The 19926-nt window shown below is 41.6% G+C and overlaps 1 protein-coding gene across 3 annotated transcripts in view; it reads right to left on the reverse strand.

The window, feature by feature from the left end:
- Positions 1 to 8915: 8915 nt before the first annotated feature.
- LOC133609521 (threonine synthase-like 1) overlaps positions 8916 to 19926 on the reverse strand; it is a 242160-nt gene continuing 231149 nt past the window's right edge. For 2 of the 3 annotated variants that reach the window (XM_061965147.2, XM_061965146.2), the window contains one exon: positions 17580 to 18386. In XM_061965147.2, coding sequence (XP_061821131.1) covers positions 17583 to 18386 — 804 coding nt within the window. In that variant the 3' untranslated portion in view covers positions 17580 to 17582. Of the gene's footprint in view, positions 8952 to 17410; positions 17458 to 17577; positions 18387 to 19926 lie in introns of those variants that run through there. The other variant, XM_072913516.1, reaches the window with a different exon arrangement.

The raw sequence follows: 19926 nt of genomic DNA on the forward strand, positions 1-19926 counted from the left end.
CAGCATGCTCAAATATTTCCATGTACATAAGATGTGTGATTGTAAATAATTGTAATTAAAATTAATCCTTAATAAAATTCCCTTCAAGAAAAAAAGTACCTTTTTAATAAAAAAAGCCTTTTATCCAAAAATGCGTTACTCATTGAAACACAACCCCAAAATAGTTCATAGTTTTGAAAACCCAGAAATTGAGTTAAAATAATACCCTTGTAACCCAAAAAATTGATTGCTCTTCATAAAAATAACAAGAAAATGTAACCCAACAGTCGCAACTCATGAATTGGGTTATCAAAATAACCCATAATTTTTTAGTGTGCATCTTCAACCCGCTTTCTGACCATCTCTTCAGGATGCGCCGCTTCCATAGAGACGGATTAAGTTCGAACTATACACTCCTTTTTTAGAAATGGCAACAGCGGAGGATCACGTGCATGTACGAGCCAGTATGCCCCACAACAAGAGGATAGCGAAGAAGAAGGAGCTTATTATTTACAGCGCCAGACTAAAATGGTGGACTCGCGCAAAGCTCTTTGGGTAACTATTTACCATATATGGCAAAAACCCCACCAATGGGGAAAATTCAAAACGGCTTGCTTGGAGGAAGTATGAAGGAAGGCAAGATTGTTTTGTAAATATCTCCGTCATGCCATTCAAATTTTCGGGACTTATGCAGATCCCAAATACACAACAGCAGGTACCAATACATTGGCGTCATTAGGTCTATTTTAGTGGGGCTGAAGGAACGTACCATTATGGTAAAAGGTCGATTAGGAATGACATCCATCCTCAATATAATTTTTATCTGCCTCTCTCTTTCATCCCTCCAGGGTGCAAAGATGGCGGCGTGTCACGTCATGGTGTGTGGCCCGGAGGCATCCAGACCTGGAAGCGGGACAGCGCAGGGAGATGACAGGCGTGACGGCGTCGGGGTGACAGAGCTGGCAGCGACCGTCAGGGATGGCGTAATCCGGAGGAGAGCGACTCGGAAGGTCCGACGGGCCCTCGCCAGTCTGACATCTGGAAGCAGACGGCAGACTGCGGGGCAATTCATTAGGAAATATCGATCGCTCAAAAATTGCCATTTCGTCTAATGGCGTTCATGAATCAGATTAAACACGGCCGTTAAATGAGTGCAGTGCAGCCGACTGTGGAGGAGGCCGTTTTAATGTGGTTAGGTGTCATGGCAAGCTCTCAAAACCAATATGACACTGGTGCAATTTACTTGATGACAATGAAACGATCTGTACACTTGGATATACCGTAATGGTTGACGAAACGCAGCAAACATGCAGTTTGAAAAAGTGCTCTGGTGATAAAATGCATGGGAAACATCAGCCTGATTGATGATGGACATCACACTTCCTTTGCAAGTGTGAGCCATCTGGCTTGTCAGTGGTAATGCGCTTCCAGTTGGAGAGCGTTGTGAATATATTATATCCACACTGGCTCTTGGGCCGAGCTCGACCATTTGTCCTTCTAACGTATATCGACGCAAAGTGCATTGCCAAAACACACAAAACAGAGACGACGTCCATCCGTTTTCTGAGACAGGAGTGCAGTTGTGCACGACCCGTCCCTCGTCCCGTCTTACCTCCAGCCGGATATCACGGGGAAGGCGACGGGCGGGCGCAGGAAGCGATGGAGGATAGAAGAGGAGCCATCTGCGGTGCGACTTGACAGCTTGACACCTGAGATGGAGCACAAGTGGAAAGTGAGAGCAGCCAGGGTGGGACTAAATGATGGGGACACTCAATGCACAACAGTGTTGGGAAATTTGGAGAGCTGCGGTTCTGGGTCGCGTGGCGATTTTCTAACATTTGTAAACCCGTTTTCAAAGGACAGTACATCTGAAGTCAAAAAGGCACATCTCCCCAGTACTAGTAGCACTCGTGTAGCCCCAGACAATAATGCTATCACCTCTATGCTTGACTGTTGACACAATTATCATACTACTGATTATCATACTACTCACTTGTGTTACCAGCTATTTGGACATTATGCGTTGACTTATTCAGTAGATAGTAAATCTAAACTGAAATTGCACACTGACTACTTTTAAAGGCCTACTGAAACCCACTACTTCCGACCACGCAGTCTGATAGTTTATATATCAATGATGAAGTCTTAACATTGCAACACATGCCAACACGGTCGGGTTAGCTTACTAAAGTGCAATTTTTAATTTTTGTGCGAAATATCCTGCTGAAAACGTCTCAGTATGATGACGTCAGCGTGTGACGTCACGGATTGTGGAGGACATTTTGGGACAGCATGGTGGCCAGCTATTAAGTCGTCTGTTTTCATCGCAAAATTCCACAGTATTCTGGACATCTGTGTTGGTGAATCTTTTGCAATTTGTTCAATGAACAATGGAGACAGCAAAGAAGAAAGCTGTAGGTGGGAAGTGGTGTATTGCGGCCGACTGCAGCAACACAAACACAGCCGGTGTTTCATTGTTTACATTCCCGGAAGATGACAGTCAAGCTTTACCATTGGCCTGTGGAGAGCTGGGACAACAGAGACTCTTACCAGGAGGAATTTGAGTTGGATGCGCAGACGCGGTATCGTGAGGACGCATGCAGCTGCGGCTTCCAAACATTTGATCGCTTGCCCGTACGTGCGTGCCGCTATGTGCATGTCACGTACGTAACTTTGGGGAAATATATGTGCTGTATGAACTTTGGGGAGGTGAACGGTACTTTGGGCTGTGGGATTGAGTGTGTTGTGCAGGTGTTTGAGTTGTATTGGCGGGTTATATGGACGGGAGGGGGGAGGTGTTTGTTATGCGGGATTAATTTGTGGCATATTAAATATAAGCCTGGTTGTGTTGTGGCTAATAGAGTATATATATGTCTTGTGTTTATTTACTGTTTTAGTCATTCCCAGCTGAATATCAGGTCCCACCCGCCTCTCACAGCATCTTCCCTATCTGAATCGCTCCCACTGCCCTCTAGTCCTTCACTCTCACTTTCCTCATCCACAAATCTTTTATCCTCACTCAAATTAATGGGGAAATCGTCGCTTTCTCGTTCCGAATCGCTCTCGCTGCTGGTGGCCATGATTGTAAACAATGTGCAGATGTGAGGAGCTCCACAACCTGTGACGTCACGCGCATATCGTCTGCTACTTCCGGTACAGGCAAGGCTTTTTTATCAGCGACCAAAAGTTGCGAACTTTATCGTCGATGTTCTCTACTAAATCCTTTCAGCAAAAATATGGCAATATCGCGAAATGATCAAGTATGACACATAGAATGGACCTGCTATCCCCGTTTAAATAAGAAAATCGCATTTCAGTAGGCCTTTAAGTATAACCACTTCTATTGTACAGTGGTACCTCAACTTTAAAGGGGTCATATTATGATTTATACAATTAAAACACTTCCTTGTGGTCTACATAACATGTAATGGTGGTTCTTTTGTCACAATTTTGCATGGATTATGTTCTACAGACCGTTTTCAAGCCGCTTTCTGACCGTCTCTTCGGGACGCGTTGTTTTGTGGGCGGTCTTTTTTTTACGTGGCTCCACTTCGACAGTGTTTTCTCCCGGTCTTACATGCTGTAGTTTTTAGCACGTCCATATGGCGTCCACTGACAGATTTAAGTTACAACTATAAGCTACTTTGTATTAGAAATGGCAACAGCGCAGGATGTATGTGCATGTACAAGCCAGTCTGCCCCACAACAAGAGGATAGAGAAAAATAAGGGGCTTGTTGACAATAACGTCGGACTACAATAACGAACTCGCGCAAAAGCCTTTTGGGTAAATGTATACCATATTTGCAGTGATGGGCAAGCTACTTGGAAAATGTAGTCAGCTAAGCTACAAGTTAATCTCGATTAAATGTAGCTAAGCTAGAGGGGAAGCTATCCCCAGAGCATTGTCGCAGGTTACACTGCAAAAGTAGCTTGCGACATCAAATATATATATATATATATATATATATATATATATATATATATATATATATATATAGTATATATGAAGTTTGGTTCTTTTATGAATTTATTATGGGTCTACTGAAAATGTGACCAAATCTGCTGGGTCAAAAGTATAAATACAGCAATGTTAATATTTGCTTACATGTCCCTTGGCAAGTTTCACTGCAATAAGGCGCTTTTGGTAGCCATCCACAAGCTTCTGCTTGAATTTTTAATCACTCCTCATGACAAAATTGGTGGAGTTCAGCTAAATTTGTTGGTTTTCTGACATGGACTTGTTTCTTCAGCATTGTCCACACGTTTAAGTCAGGACTTTGGGAAGGCCTTTCTAAAACCTTCATTCTAGCCTGATTTAGCCATTCCTTTACCACTTTTGACGTGTGTTTGGGGTCATTGTCCTGTTGGAACACCCAACTGCGCCTTAGACCCAACCTCCGGGCTGATGATTTTAGGTTGTCCTGAAGAATTTGTAGGTACCGTATTTTTCGGAGTATAAGTCGCACCTGCCGAAAATGCATAATAAAGAGGGAAAAAAACATATATAAGTCGCACTGGAGCCCGGCCAAAGTATGAAAAAAACTGCGACGTATAGTCCGAAAAATACGGTAATCCTCCTTTTTCATTGTCCCATTTACTCTCTGTAAAGCACCAGTTCCATTGGCAGCAAAACAGGCTCAGATCATAATACTACCACCACCATGCTTGATGGTAGGAATGGTGTTCCTGGGATTAAAGGCCTCACTTTTTCTCCTCCAAACATATTGCTGGGTATTGTGGCCAAACAGCTAAATTTTTGTTTCATCTGACATCACATGGACAAAGATAAGACCTTCGGGAGGAAAGTTCTGTCGTCGTTGAGAAGAACTGTTGTACATTTTTGGGTAGCAGGTTATAGTTTGCTTTGTACATCATTTTAGCTGTTTGCAAAAGCACCATATCGTTGAATTTCATATTTGTGATTCAATAAATAAAGGGTTTGTATGTTGTCAACATCCAACATTATGTATTATTCTAATTGATCTTTTTTGTTACACCGTTAGTGTATGAAGCGCACATTTGTAGTTGTTTCCCCCATATATAGACTTGCAGTGTGTATATAAAACGTTGCTGGAGGGGTTTGAAGTTCTTTTAGAGGGCTTTGAATGCTACAACGGTGACTCCCATTAGCCGCATCTTTTTTATCATCCTTAAAATCCTAAAAAAAAAAAAAAAAGACGTGTGTTCTTGTCTCACATAATGATTTTGAACGATTGGCAAAATTTCCCAAAAAGTGCAGTTCCCCTTTAAGAGCTTTGTCACGGAACCAATTAAGCTTGTAAGTTGAGGTACAAGAAAGTTTGATCATATTACGCCTAGACTGACTTCCTGTGCACTTAAGATGCGACTTCAAGGTTTTACTACTTATGTATAAAATACTACACGGTCTAGCTCCATCCTATCTTTCTGATTGTATTGTACCATATGTCCCGGCAAGAAATCTGCGTAAAAAAAACCTCCGGCTTATTAGTGATTCCCAGAGCCCCAAAAAAGTCTGCGGGCTATAGAGCGTTTTCTATTCAGGCTCCAGTACTATGGAATGCCCTCCTGATAACAGTTAGAGATGCTACCTCAGTAGAAGCATTTAAGTCCCATCTTAAAACTTATTTGTAAACACTAGCCTTTCCATAGACCCCCCTTTCAGACCAGTTGATCTGCCGTCTCTTTTCTGCTTTGCCCCCATCTCCTGTGTGGAGAGGTTATTAGGTGACCACAGATGATGCGATAGCTGTTCAAAGTCGGGACCCGGGGTGGACCACTCATCTGTGCATCAGTTGGGGACGTCTCTGCGCTGCTGACCTGTCTTCACTCAAGATGATCTCCTGCTGGTCCCACTATGGACTGGACTCTCACACTATTAACTAGATCCACTCGGTCCTCTCCAAGGTTTCTCATTGTAATCCCATTGGGTTGAGTTTTTTCTTGCCCTGATGTGGGATCTGAGCCCTTTGAGACACTTGTGATTAAGGGCTATATAAATAAACTTTGATTGATTTGATTACGGCGTGTAAGTGGGATAAAACAAACAACATGTTTACTTGACCCACTTCCTGGGAAACTTATCAAGGAGCTTTTTGTATTATTAGGTCCATCAGTGCTAAATATTATAAACTTATCACTTTCCTCCGGCACTGTTCCCCTATCATTCAAGAAAGCGGTTATTCATCCTCTGCTCAAAAGACCGAACCTCGATCCTGACCTCATGGTAAACTACCGACCGGTGTCCCACCTTCCGTTTATTCCGAAAATCCTCGAAAAAAATTGTTGCACAGCAGCTAAATGAACACTTAGTGTCTAACAATCTCTGTGAACCTTTTCAATCCGGTTTCAGGGCAAATCACTCTACGGAGACAGCCCTCGCAAAAATGACTAATGATCTACTGCTAACAATGGATTCTGATGCGTCATCTATGTTGCTGCTTCTTGATCTTAGCGCTGCTTTCGATACCGTCGATCATAATATTTTATTAGAGCGTATCAAAACACGTATTGGTATGTCAGACTTAGCCTTGTCGTGGTTTAACTCTTATTTTACTGACAGGATGCAGTGCGTCTCCCATAATAATGTGACCTCGGACTATGTTAAGGTAACGTGCGGAGTTCCTCAGGGTTCGGTTCTTGGCCCTGCACTCTTTAGTATTTACATGCTGCCGCTAGGCGACATCATACGCAAATACGGTGTTAGCTTTCACTGTTATGCTGATGACACCCAACTCTACATGCCCCTAAAGCTGACCAACACGCCGGATTGTAGTCAGCTGGAAGCGTGTCTTAATGAAATTAAACAATGGATGTCCGCTAACTTCTTGCAACTCAACTCCAAGAAAACGGAAATGCTGATTATCGGTCCTGCTAGACACCGACATTTATTTAATAATAGCACCTTAACATTTGACAACCAAACAATTACACAAGGCGACTCGGTAAAGAATCTGGGTATTATCTTCGACCCAACTCTCTCCTTTGAGAGAGACTTAAGAGTGCTACTAAAACGGCCTTCTTTCATCTCCGTAATATCGCTAAAATTCGTTCCATTTTGTCCACTAGCGTCGCTGAGATTATTATTTATGCGTTCGTTACGTCTCGTCTCGATTACTGTAACGTATTATTTTCGGGTCTCCCTATGTCTAGCATTAAAAGATTACAGTTGGTACAAAATGCGTCTGCTAGACTTTTGACAAGAACAAGAAAGTTTGATCATATTACGCCTATACTGGCTCACCTGCACTGGCTTCCTGTGCACTTAAGATGTGACTTTAAGGTTCTACTACTTACGTATAAAATACTACACGGTCTAGCTCCATCCTATCTTGCCGATTGTATTGTACCATATGTCCCGGCAAGAAATCTGCGTTCAAAGAACTCCGGCTTATTAGTGATTCCCAAAGCCCAAAAAAAGTCTGCGGGCTATAGAGCGTTTTCTATTCAGGCTCCAATACTATGGAATGCCCTCCCGGTAACAGTTAGAGATGCTACCACAGTAGAAGCATTTAAGTCCCATCTTAAAACTCATTTGTATACTCTAGCCTTTAAATAGACCCCCCTTTTTTCGACCAGTTGATCTGCCGTTTCTTTTCCTTTCTCCTCTGCTCCCCCCTATCCCATGTGGAGGGGGAGACACACAGGTCCAGTGGCCATGGATGAAGTGCTGGCTGTCCAGAGTCGGGACCCGGGGTGGACCGCTTGCCTGTGCATCGGTTGGGAACATCTCTGCGCTGCTGACCCGTCTCCGCTTGGGATGGTTTCCTGCTGGCCCCACTATGGACTGGACTCTTACTATTATGTTGGATCCACTATGGACTGGACTCTCACAATATTATGTCAGACCCACTCGACATCCATTGCATTCGGTCTCCCCTAGAGGGGGGGGGGGGTGTTACCCACATATGTGGTCCTCTCCAAGGTTTCTCATAGTCATTCACATCGACGTCCCACTGGGGTGAGTTTTTCCTTGCCCTTATGTGGGCTCTGTACCGAGGATGTCGTTGTGGCTTGTGCAGCCCTTTGAGACACTTGTGATTTAGGGCTGTATAAATAAACATTCATTGATTGATTGATACTACTATATTGTGTTGAGTAATAAAATGGTGACTTTAGTGAGATACAGTACACTCGCCATACAGTTCCTGGTGATAGTTACACGAAAACAAATTCCTCAGTCATCCTGACCTTGATCCCCTGGATAAATCAGCAGTCAGCGGGGGGTCACTTCTACACCTTCAAGCGTCGGCCTTCCTCGGCAGTTAACCCCTGTCAGTCAGCTGTCACTCGCCCTGTTGCTCTGTTCCCACGAGGCCCGGCCCGTATCTTTTACTCCTCACAGCTCCATCTCAGGGGCTCATTGATTTATCATTCTGTGAGTGTGAAATGGATTGTCTGTCCTTCGCATCACAGAGAGGAGGAGATCCTCCGAGGCTCCCCGGACACTTTAATGGGACTTAAACATGCTGTTAATTTACTAGCCACGATGTCAACATTAGATGGCAGAGAGACAAAAAAAATAACAATTATGTAGAAGCTTTTCGGTGGAGTCTTCCTCTTAAACTCATGGAAGGCGTTAAATCCTCTCTACTTTTTCCCCGCACGGTGATAAAGGAGCGTTCATTGTTCTCCAGGTCCACATTGTGGAGAAAGGAACAGGCTGCTACCTGCAATTATCCCTGCTCAGCCAGCCATGGTTCGCTAGGATGCTGAGCAACAGCTGGCTGGTTTCCCATCTTCACCACACACACACACACACATACACACACACAAGCACACTCACCCGCCATGGAGCTTGATTAATACAGGCCGATGCTCACAGCGGCGCCTTCCGCAGGATCAGAAGGGATGCAGGAAGATGCGCTATATTGTAGAGTCACATCCTTGTATGTCCAACATACAAGAAAAAAGCCATAGATCAGGCAGAATGAATTTTAACAAGCAGTCCTGCACACCTATGATGAAACGGATCCATGTCCTCGAGCAGCAGCTGTTGAGGCAAAAAGATAGGATTATTGCTGAGGGGTGCAAAAATGTACCCCAGCAAGCCCAATACAGTGTATGCCGTATGTGACGCCTGTTTGTCCAAGCAGAAATTGCTGACAATAAACAAATCACTGGTTTTGGTTGACGCAGTCAGAGAAGTATTAATAGAACAAGAATATGTTTTGAAATAATGGTTAGTGTGGTTACTGCAGTGTTTGTCAACCTTTTTTGAGCCAAGGCACATTTTTTGCGTTGAAAAAATCCAGAGGCACACCAGCAGCAGAAATCATTAAAAAACACAAAACTCAAGTTGACAGTAAAAAGTCCTTGTCGCAATTGTTGGATATGACTTTAAACCACAACCAAGCATGCCTCACTATAGCTCTTGTCTCAAAGTAGGTGTACTGTCACCTCCTGTCACGTCACACCATACTTGCCGACCCTCCCGATTTTTCCGGGAGACTCCCGAATTTCAGTGCCCCTCCTGAAAATCTACCGGCGAATTTCTCTCGATTTTCACCCGGACAACAATATTAAGGGCGTGCCGTGATGGCACTGCCTGTAGCGTCCTCTGCAACCTGTCGACACGTCTGCTTTTTCACCATACAGACAGTGTGCCGGCCCAGTCACATGTCGTATGCGGCTTCTTCATACACACGATAGTGACTACAAGACATGCTTGTTCAACAGCCATACAGGTTACACTGAGGGTGGTCGTATAAACAACTTTAACACTGTTACAAATATGCGCCACACTGTGAACCCACACCAAACAAGAATGACAAACACATTTCGGGAGAACATCCGTACCGTAACACAACATCAACACAACAGAACAAATACCCAGAATCCTTTGTATCCCTAACCGGATTACAATATACACCCCCGCTACCACCAAACCCCGCCCCCCACACCTCAACCCCCCCCCCCCCCCCCCCCCCCATCTCCCGAATTCGAAAGTCTCAAGGTTGGCAAGTATGCATCACACTCATTTTTAGTTTTTTGCTGTTTTTCTGTGTATAGTGTTTTAGTTCTTGTCTTGCGCTCCTATTTTGGTGGCTTTTTCTCTTTTTTTGGTATTTTCCTGTAGCAGTTTCATGTCTTCCTTTGCTATATTTCCCGCATCTACTTTGTTTTAGCAAACAAGAATATCTCAGTTGTTTTTATCCTTCTTTGTGGGGACATTGTTGATTGTCATGTCATGTTATCTATCACATGTGTTAGATTATAGGGCAATGCGTATATTGTATTGTGCACTTATATTGCCATATATCAGCTATTGTGTGGAAGTGTGGAGGAACACATATAAGAGTAACATAAAGGCATTGTATCAACTAAGCTATAAGGATTATTCATAAAGTAGATTATCTAGAACACACTAACATATTATTTATTAATTCTGCTTTATTGAAACTACAGGAGCTAGTAAAGTTACAGACATTATGTGTTATGTTTAAGGCTAAAAGTAAAACATTACCAGCAAATTTACAAAAAATGTTTGTCATCACTTCTGAGAATGAAGAGCATACATCAGTATTCAAGGACAACTTTAAAACAAATGTGTATATCAGTGGTGGGGGTTCAACTATGGAATTCTCTTTACAATGAGATAAAAGACTGTAAAAATATATTCCAATTAAAAAATGTATACAAAGACAGAACAATAAGATCATATGGACAGCCATAAGTGTTTACATTTTGCTTTATATTTATTATTTTACTTGTTTTTTTGTCTGGTTTTGTATTTGTTTGGTATCATCCCGTGAGGTGTATATTATTATTTTTTGTTCGGTTTGTACTTCATGAAGTTTTGCACTTGTGTTTTTTTTTTGTGTTTTTTGTTTGTTTTCATTATATTTGGATGTATTTGTTTGGTTTGTATGCTATCCATTAAGTAAGACTACGTATTATGTTGAAGGGGGCAGGAAAATATAAGATTTTCTTCATCCTGTTCCTTCTCAGGCATTGGTGTCTAAATGTATAATTGAATAGTTGTGGTATAATTGTCTATCGATCAAAGATGCACATCAATGAAGGAGATAAATAAAAAATGAATGAAATGAATGAATGAATATTCGGATGTACATTGTGGACGCGGTCTTTGCTCCACAGTAAGTCTTTGCTGTCGTCCAGCATTCTTTTTTTGTTTACTTTGTAGCCAGTTCAGTTTTACTTTCGTTCTGCATAGCCTTCCCTAAGCTTCAATGCCTTTTCTTAGGGGCACTCATCTTTTGTTTATTTTTGGTTTAAGCATTAGACACCTTTTTACCTGCACCCTGCGTTCCGCTGTTTCCGACATCTACAAAGCAATTAGCCACCGGCTGCCACCTACTGATACGGAAGAGTATTACACGGTTACTCTGCCGAGCTCTAGACAGCACCAACCACTCAACAACAACACATAATTTGCAGACTATAATAACCGGTTTGCAAAAAATTGTTTTAACCCAAATAGGTGAAATTAGATCATCTCCCACGGCACACCAGACTGTATCTTACGGCACAGTGGTTGAAAAATACAGGGTTACTGAATATACTGGTCGAGGGAAATCTGCTGCTTCCAGGGCTTCCACAAGCTCAGCTGGAACTGTCTGCTTCTATCAGTCACCGACTCACCCAAGCACTGCCCTTAAGTCAAAAGTTCAGAAATATATAAAACAGAAGGTGAAAATCACAATGTTGAAATTGGGAAAAACTGAAAAATAAAAGCTCAGTCATTAAAAACTGGATGAAGATCGACACTGAAAACACATTTTTATTTTTTTTTCATTTTTCAATGGAATCTTCCTTAGTGTCAAATCATATTTTCTCCAATGCCAAACTGAATGGCATCTCCATAAATCCATGATCTGCTTGTTTTATTGCTTTATGCTAAGATTAGCTTCACCACCTGGGGACATTCGATTTTAATCATCTTCAAAGCCATACAGGACATAAAAGTCCTGACGTTTTTGAAGGGCGTAAAAACATTTACCTTCTTTCGCTCAAATTTCCCAATAAATTTCAGTCCTAATCAACCATATCAAACATGTAATGTTTTATGAATGTTTAAGTCTTTCGGTCAGATCAGGACACTGATCGCTGACTTTGTGGAGTGGTCTCAGGCGAACCATCTGCCCCTTAACGTGGACAAGACCAAGGAGCTGGTCATTGACTTCAAGAAGAAAATAACCCCTGTGGAGCCCATCAAAATCCAGGGCCGGGAGGTGGCAGTATACAGGTAAAAGCCAGTAAATTAGAATATTTTGAAAAACTTGATTTATTTCAGTAATTGCATTCAAAAGGTGTAACTTGTACATTATATTTATTCATTGCACACAGACTGATGCATTCAAATGTTTATTTCATTTAATTTTGATGATTTGAAGTGGCAACAAGTGAAAATCCAAAATTCCGTGTGTCACAAAATTAGAATATTACTTAAGGCTAATACAAAAAAGGGATTTTTAGAAATGTTGGCCAACTGAAAAGTATGAAAATGAAAAATATGAGCATGTACAATACTCAATACTTGGTTGGAGCTCCTTTTGCCTCAATTACTGCGTTAATGCGGCGTGGCATGGAGTCGATGAGTTTCTGGCACTGCTCAGGTGTTATGAGAGCCCAGGTTGCTCTGATAGTGGCCTTCAACTCTTCTGCGTTTTTGGGTCTGGCATTCTGCATCTTCCTTTTCACAATACCCCACAGATTTTCTATGGGGCTAAGGTCAGGGGAGTTGGCGGGCCAATTTAGAACAGAAATACCATGGTCCGTAAACCAGGCACGGGTAGATTTTGCGCTGTGTGCAGGCGCCAAGTCCTGTTGGAACTTGAAATCTCCATCTCCATAGAGCAGGTCAGCAGCAGGAAGCATGAAGTGCTCTAAAACTTGCTGGTAGACGGCTGCGTTGACCCTGGATCTCAGGAAACAGAGTGGACCGTCCTGTCATGTTTTCTGACGAAAGCAAATTTTGCATTTCCTTTGGAAATCGAGGTCCCAGAGTCTGGAGGAAGACAGGAGAGGCACAGGATCCACGTTGCCTGAAGTCTAGTGTAAAGTTTCCACCATCAGTGATGGTTTGGGGTGCCATGTCATCTGCTGGTGTCGTTCCACTCTGTTTCCTGAGATCCAGGGTCAACGCAGCCGTCTACCAGCAAGTTTTAGAACACTTCATGCTTCCTGCTGCTGACCTGCTCTATGGAGATGGAGATTTCAAGTTCCAACAGGACTTGGCGCCTGCACACAGCGCAAAATCTACCCGTGCCTGGTTTACGGACCATGGTATTTCTGTTCTAAATTGGCCCGCCAACTCCCCTGACCTTAGCCCCATAGAAAATCTGTGGGGTATTGTGAAAAGGAAGATGCAGAATGCCAGACCCAAAAACGCAGAAGAGTTGAAGGCCACTATCAGAGCACCCTGGGCTCTCATAACACCTGAGCAGTGCCAGAAACTCATCGACTCCATGCCACGCCGCATTAACGCAGTAATTGAGGCAAAAGGAGCTCCAACCAAGTATTGAGTATTGTACATGCTCATATTTTTCATTTTCATACTTTTCAGTTGGCCAACATTTCTAAAAATCCCTTTTTTGTATTAGCCTTAAGTAATATTCTAATTTTGTGACACACGGAATTTTGGATTTTCATTTGTTGCCACTTCAAATCATCAAAATTAAATGAAATAAACATTTGAATGCATCAGTCTGTGTGCAATGAATAAATATAATGTACAAGTTACACCTTTTGAATGCAATTACTGAAATAAATCAAGTTTTTCAAAATAATCTAATTTACTGGCTTTTACCTGTAAGTACCTGGGAGTCTACTTGAACAGCAGACTGGACTGGAAGGACAACAGCAAAGCTGTTTACAAGAGGGGCATGAGCAGAGGTCCTTTAATGTGTGCAGCGAGCTGTTGGAGATCTTTTTTTCAGTCTGTTGTGGTCAGTGCCCTGTACTTTGCAGTGGTTTGTTGGGGGAGTAGCACCAGCAAAAGGGACTTAAACTGGATTGACAAACTGATCCGGAATGCCGGCCAAACTATTGGCACGCAGTTGGAGGCGTTTTGTGTCAGTTAGGGACAGGAGGACACTGGACAATCCTGCCCACTCACTCCACCAGACAGTTGAGGGACAGTGGAGCTCATACTCCAACAGGCTCCTTCAGCTTCGTTCCCGCAGTGTTCGATTCAAGATCCAGCTGTACATACAGCAATAGATGATATCTGTCTATTACCTGACCGCTTCTATATTAGCTACCTCTCTTTGTTTATAATGTATATTTTCTGCTGGATCTACTCTCTATTTTATGCTGCCCTTTTTTTGTTGTTGCTGCAACTGTTATATATACTGTAATATTGTACATGGTAATTGGGATTTGTTATATATTGTATATATCAGGGGTCGGGAACCTTTTTGGCTGAGAGAGCCATGAAAGCCAAATCATTTAAAAATGTATTTCCGTGAGAGCCATATAATGTTTTAATACTGAATACAACTAAATGACTGCATTTTTAAGTAAGACCAACATTTTTAGAGTATATTACATCTCTTATTCTTTTTAATAACACTGTTATTCTGAAGCTAACCAATAACAATTATAATACTTCTTACCATTGATGCGACTTCTTGAACAGGTGCGGTAGAAAACGGATGGATGGATTCAAATGCATGAGAATGTTTTATATTTTGAACGTTTTTTCGAACACTGTGATTACCAGCGGAATTATTCATTACTTATCGTGATAAGCAATGTCAGCTAAGATTTATCTGAGAGCCAGATGCAGTCATCAAAAGAGCCACAGGTTCCCTACCCCTGCTATATATTATAAAAAATATAATATAATATAATAATATATCAGTATATATTATATACTGTATATATAATATGTATATATAACATATATGTATATTGCTACTATGGTACATTTTTAGTCTATACCTGCATTATCCTTTCCATCCTTACCTTTTTTATCCTTTGTCATTGAGCTACTATATGGAACAATTTCCCTTGTGGATCAATAAAGCTTGTCTAAGTCTAAGTCTATAATGTCACGGGTTTAAATGAGTAAAATAACTAAAATGTTAACCCTCCTTTTTGCATTGAAGAGTCCTCCCAGATTATTTTGTTCTCAGGCTGTCTAAATAAAGAATCGAAGATCAACACTTTGTTCTACACAAAGTAGTAAGTACAAACAAAAGCAATACCAGCACTGGAGGGAAGGCCGAGCTAACTAAAGTCCTGTGCCTTCTCTAAAATGGTCGCCCTCCTCATGTGCTTTTGTCCACCTTGCTGCAGCGCCTTGGCGGAGATTGAAACCGAAAGTTAGCTTTCCGTGTGTGTTCAGCACACGCACATTCTTGTTTACTTTTACTTTCCGCACCTGGTGTATCCGAAAACCATTACAACTAGAGTGAATAATATGTGTGTGTTTGGATAGATTAGATCAGTGGTTCTCAACCTTTTTTCAGTGATGTACCCCGTGTGAAAATGTTTTTAATTCAAGTACCCCCTAATCAGAGCAAAGCATTTTTGGTTGAAAAAAAGAGATAAAGAAGTAAAATACAGCACTATGTCATCAGTTTCTGATTTAATAAATTGTATAACAGTGCAAAAATATTGCTCATTTGTAGTGGTCTTTCTTGAACTATTTGAAAAAAAAAAAATAAAAATAATAAAAAACTTGTTGAAAAATAAACAAGCGATTCAATTATAAATAAAGATTTCTACACATAGAAGTAATCATCAACTTAAAGTGCCCTCTTTGGGGATTGTAATAGAGATCCATCTGGATTCATGAACTTAATTCTAAACATTTCTTCACAAAAAAAGAAATCTTTAACATCAATATTTATGGAACATGTCCACAAAAAATCTAGCTGTCAACACTGAATATTGCATTGTTGCATTGTAATGAATGGAATAGCCTACTTGATTTGATGTTCAGTTTATGAACTTACATTCATATTTTGTTGAAGTATTATTCAATAAATATATTTATAAAGGATTTTTGAATTGTTGCTATTTTTAGAATAGTTTAAAAAAATCTCACGTACCCCTTGGCATACCTTCAAGTACCCCCAGGGGTACGCGTACCCCCATTTGAGAACCACTGGATTAGATCATTGTTTTTATCTTCATCGAGTAAAACAAAGTCCAAAGCTACTAACTTCTATTGAAGGTGTTCCATTTTGCTCAATGGTGTGAAAATATTCCACTAACATATGCCATACTTGCCAACCCTCCCGGATTTTCCGGGAGACTCCCGAAATTCAGCGCCTCTCCCGAAAACCTCCCGGGACAAATTTTCTCCTGAAAATCTTCCGAAATTCAGGCGGACTCAGGTCCTCCACAATATAAAAAAGCGTACCTGCCCAATCACGTTATAACTATAGAATGATGGAGGGCGAGTTCTTGGTTTCTTATGTGGGTTTATTGTTAGGCAGTTTCATTAACGTCCTCCCAGTGCGTCAACAACACACAACAACAGCAGTCACGTTTTTGTCAACCGTAAAGCAGTTCGTCTGCCGTAAACAGCAATGTTGTGACACTCTTAAACGGGACAATACAGCCATCTAGTGCATTTGATGAAAGCACTTTTGTGCGTGCCACACATCAATGCATCATCAGAGAGGGTGTTCAGCATGGTTCGAAAAATAGTGACAGAGAATAGAACAAGGATGGACAATTCAACCCTTAACTCAACAATGAGTAGATGAGTGTTATGTGTGTATATGTGTAAATAAATGAACACTGAAATTCAAGTATTTATTTTATATATATATATATATATATATATATATATATATATATATATATATATATATAGCTAGAATTCACTGAACGTCAAGTATTTCCTATATATATATATATATATATATATATATGTGAAATACTTGACTTGGTGAATTCTAGCTGTAAATATACTCTTCCCCTTTTAGCCACGCCCCCGTCCCAGCCCGACCACGCCCACCCCCACCCCCCACCTCCCGAAATCGGAGGTCTCAAGGTTGGCAAGTATGACATATGCAAACATTTACTAATTGAAATCTACAAGAATGCCTTCAAGGGGTTTGAATAAAAAATTAAAAAAACATGACATGTTTGGTATTTTTGTTTAGGGCTGAATTTGATTGAGAAATTTGAGCAAAGAAAGTTAAAAAAAAAGAATCCAAAATATTTTTATGCCCTTTGAAAAATGAAATACATTTTGGTTTTGGGGAATTGTGCAATAGCTGTCAGTGTATCCTACACCTGTGAAAGAATTTGACATACTGTAAAAAAAAACAAAAAAACCTTGAGGAATCATGTGTAATGGAGTAACAACAAAAATGATAGCCAAACATATAGCAACAATTTACTAGAAGGACAAAAAAGTCAGCCTTTAACCCTCATGGTTATTTCCGTTTTCATCACCTGCATTGTATGATTACACTAAAAAAATGCAAGTTTACGAGGGAATATCAAAAATAGTCAGCACCATACCTCTTTTCCTTGCAGGAGATACCTCCATCTAGTGGACCTTTGCTACTCTGTGACAACAATCCACATACAACAATAGTTAGGTTTATCATAAAAAACAATGAGCTCATTATAACACAGCATTATTATTATTATTCATTTGGATCTTTTTTTGTTACAAACCATCATACCAGGTCTACATCACTTTGAGGAAGGAGTCTTGAATCATGTTCTCCACTTCTTCTACCAACACGCTATAGTCTGCTTCACAAACCGGATGTCCCTGTCTGTATCCTCCTCTGACGCATGTCATGATGTCCCTGTGCGTTCCTGGTATGGCCGCGGTCCGCCGCAGCGTTTCCAGCTGCTCCAAAGGACCCTGCGGCATATTCTCCATTTGCAGAGCTTTGAACACAGCGGGCGCAAATTTGCCGTAGTGGGCGGTGGAACAAATCACCACGGGACACGTGGCGTCCCGCAGCCTGTCGGCCACAACTTTCGCCACGGCAGTGTGCGTGTCCATGATGTAGCCGGCCTGCGCGTGGACGCTCTGGATGGCAGCCAGGCAGTCCGCTTCAGAGCACCAGCCGGCCTGCACTTCCTGCTGAACCCTGCCAAGAAGCGGGCCAGGAAGTCGAAAGTGCTGCTGTCTGTCTAAGCGTGTGAACAAGTCCTTGACGAGTCGGCCGTCGCCGTCTGAGACGTGATAGATGAACCTCTCCAGGTTGGAGGACTTCAGGATGTCTATAGCCGGGGAGTGGCTCGGGGTCAAACGGCGTTCCCGGAGATCGTAGTCGCCCGTGTTGATGAAGTCTGAGACCACGCGGTTGTGGTTGGACGCACATAGGACTTTTCTTATGGGGATCCCCATTTCCCTGGCGTACACGGCTGACATGGCGTTCCCAAAGTTGCCTGTTGGGATGCAAACGTCCACAGGCTCTCCGAAACAGATCACGCCATCCCGGCACAAGTTTAGGTAGGCAGTAGAATGGTAAACCACCTGTAGGGAGAAGGAATGATTAAAGCATTTTCATATAGACAGTTACTAGGGCTGTGAATCTTTGAGTGCCACACCATTCGATTCGATTCTTAGGGGTAACGATTCGATTAAAAATCGATTCTCGTTTACAAATCCATACTTTTTATTAGAGATGTCCGATAATGGCTTTTTTGCCAATATCCGATATTCCGAAATTGTCCAACTCTTAATTACCGATAGTGATATCAACCGATACCGATATATACAGTTGTGGAATTAACACATTATTATGTCTAGGGTTAGCGTGGGGGGGGGCATATAGTAGCGTCCCGGAAGAGTTAGTGCTGCAAGGGGTTCTGGGTATTTGTTCTGTTGTGTTTATGTTGTGTTACGGTGCAGATGTTCTCCCGAAATGTGTTTGTCATTCTTGTTTGGTGTGGGTTCACAGTGTGGCGCATATTTGTAACAGTGTTAAGTTGTTTATACGGCCACCCTCAGTATTGACCAAGTATGCCTTGCATTCACTTGTGTGTGTGAAAAGCCGTAGATATTATGTGACTGGGCCGGCACGCAAAGGCAGTGCCTTTAAGGTTTATTGCCGCTCTGTACTTCTCCCTACGTCCGTGTACCACTCCGTACAGCGGCGTTTAAAAAAAATGATACATCTTACTTTTTGAAACAGATACCGATAATTTCCGATATTACATTTTAAAGCATTTATCGGCCGATAATATCGTCAGTCCGATATTATCGGACATCTCTAGTTAAAATTTAATAATCACTTATTCTTCTGTTGTTTGATACTTTACATTATGGTGACAGAGCTTTCGCCGTTGCTGCTCCCAAGCTCTGGAACGACCTACCTCTGAGTGTTAGACAAGCCTCCTCTCTTCCTGTTTTTAAATCTCTCTTAAAAACATACTTTTATTCCATGGCTTTTAACACTGAGTGATATCCATCCTGCAATGGCGCCCCATAATACACCTGCTGTGAACCTATTTTTATGTTTTTATTTATTCTATTTTATTTATTTATTTTTTATCGTGTTCTGTTTGTGTTGTGTTGTGTTTGCTCGGTACTCGTTTTATCTTTTAACCTGCCCATTGTACAGCACTTTGGCTACCCCTGTGGTAAATTTTAAATGTGCTTTATAAATAAAGTTGATTTGATTTGATTTGATTAGTTTTGGATAACACCACAAATTTGGGTATCAATCCGATACCAAGTAGTTACAGGATCATACATTGGTCATATTCAAAGTCCTGGAGTGGGGTGGCGGACCGGTACTTTTCAGAGTAAGTTGTTTATACGGCCACCCTCAGTGTGACCTGTATGGCTGTTGACCAAGTATGCATGGCATTCACTTGTGTGTGTGTCAAAAGCCGTAGATAATATGTGACTGGGCCGGCACACAAAGGCAGTGCCTTCAAGGTTTATTGGAGCTCTGTACTTCTTCCTACGTCCGTGTACACAGCGGCGTTTTAAAAAGTCATAAATTTTACTTTTTGAAACCGATACCGATAATTTCCGATGTTACATTTTAAAGCATTTATTGGCCGAT

The sequence above is a fragment of the Nerophis lumbriciformis genome, linkage group LG07 (genome assembly GCF_033978685.3).
Source record: "Nerophis lumbriciformis linkage group LG07, RoL_Nlum_v2.1, whole genome shotgun sequence".
NCBI lineage: Eukaryota > Metazoa > Chordata > Actinopteri > Syngnathiformes > Syngnathidae > Nerophis > Nerophis lumbriciformis.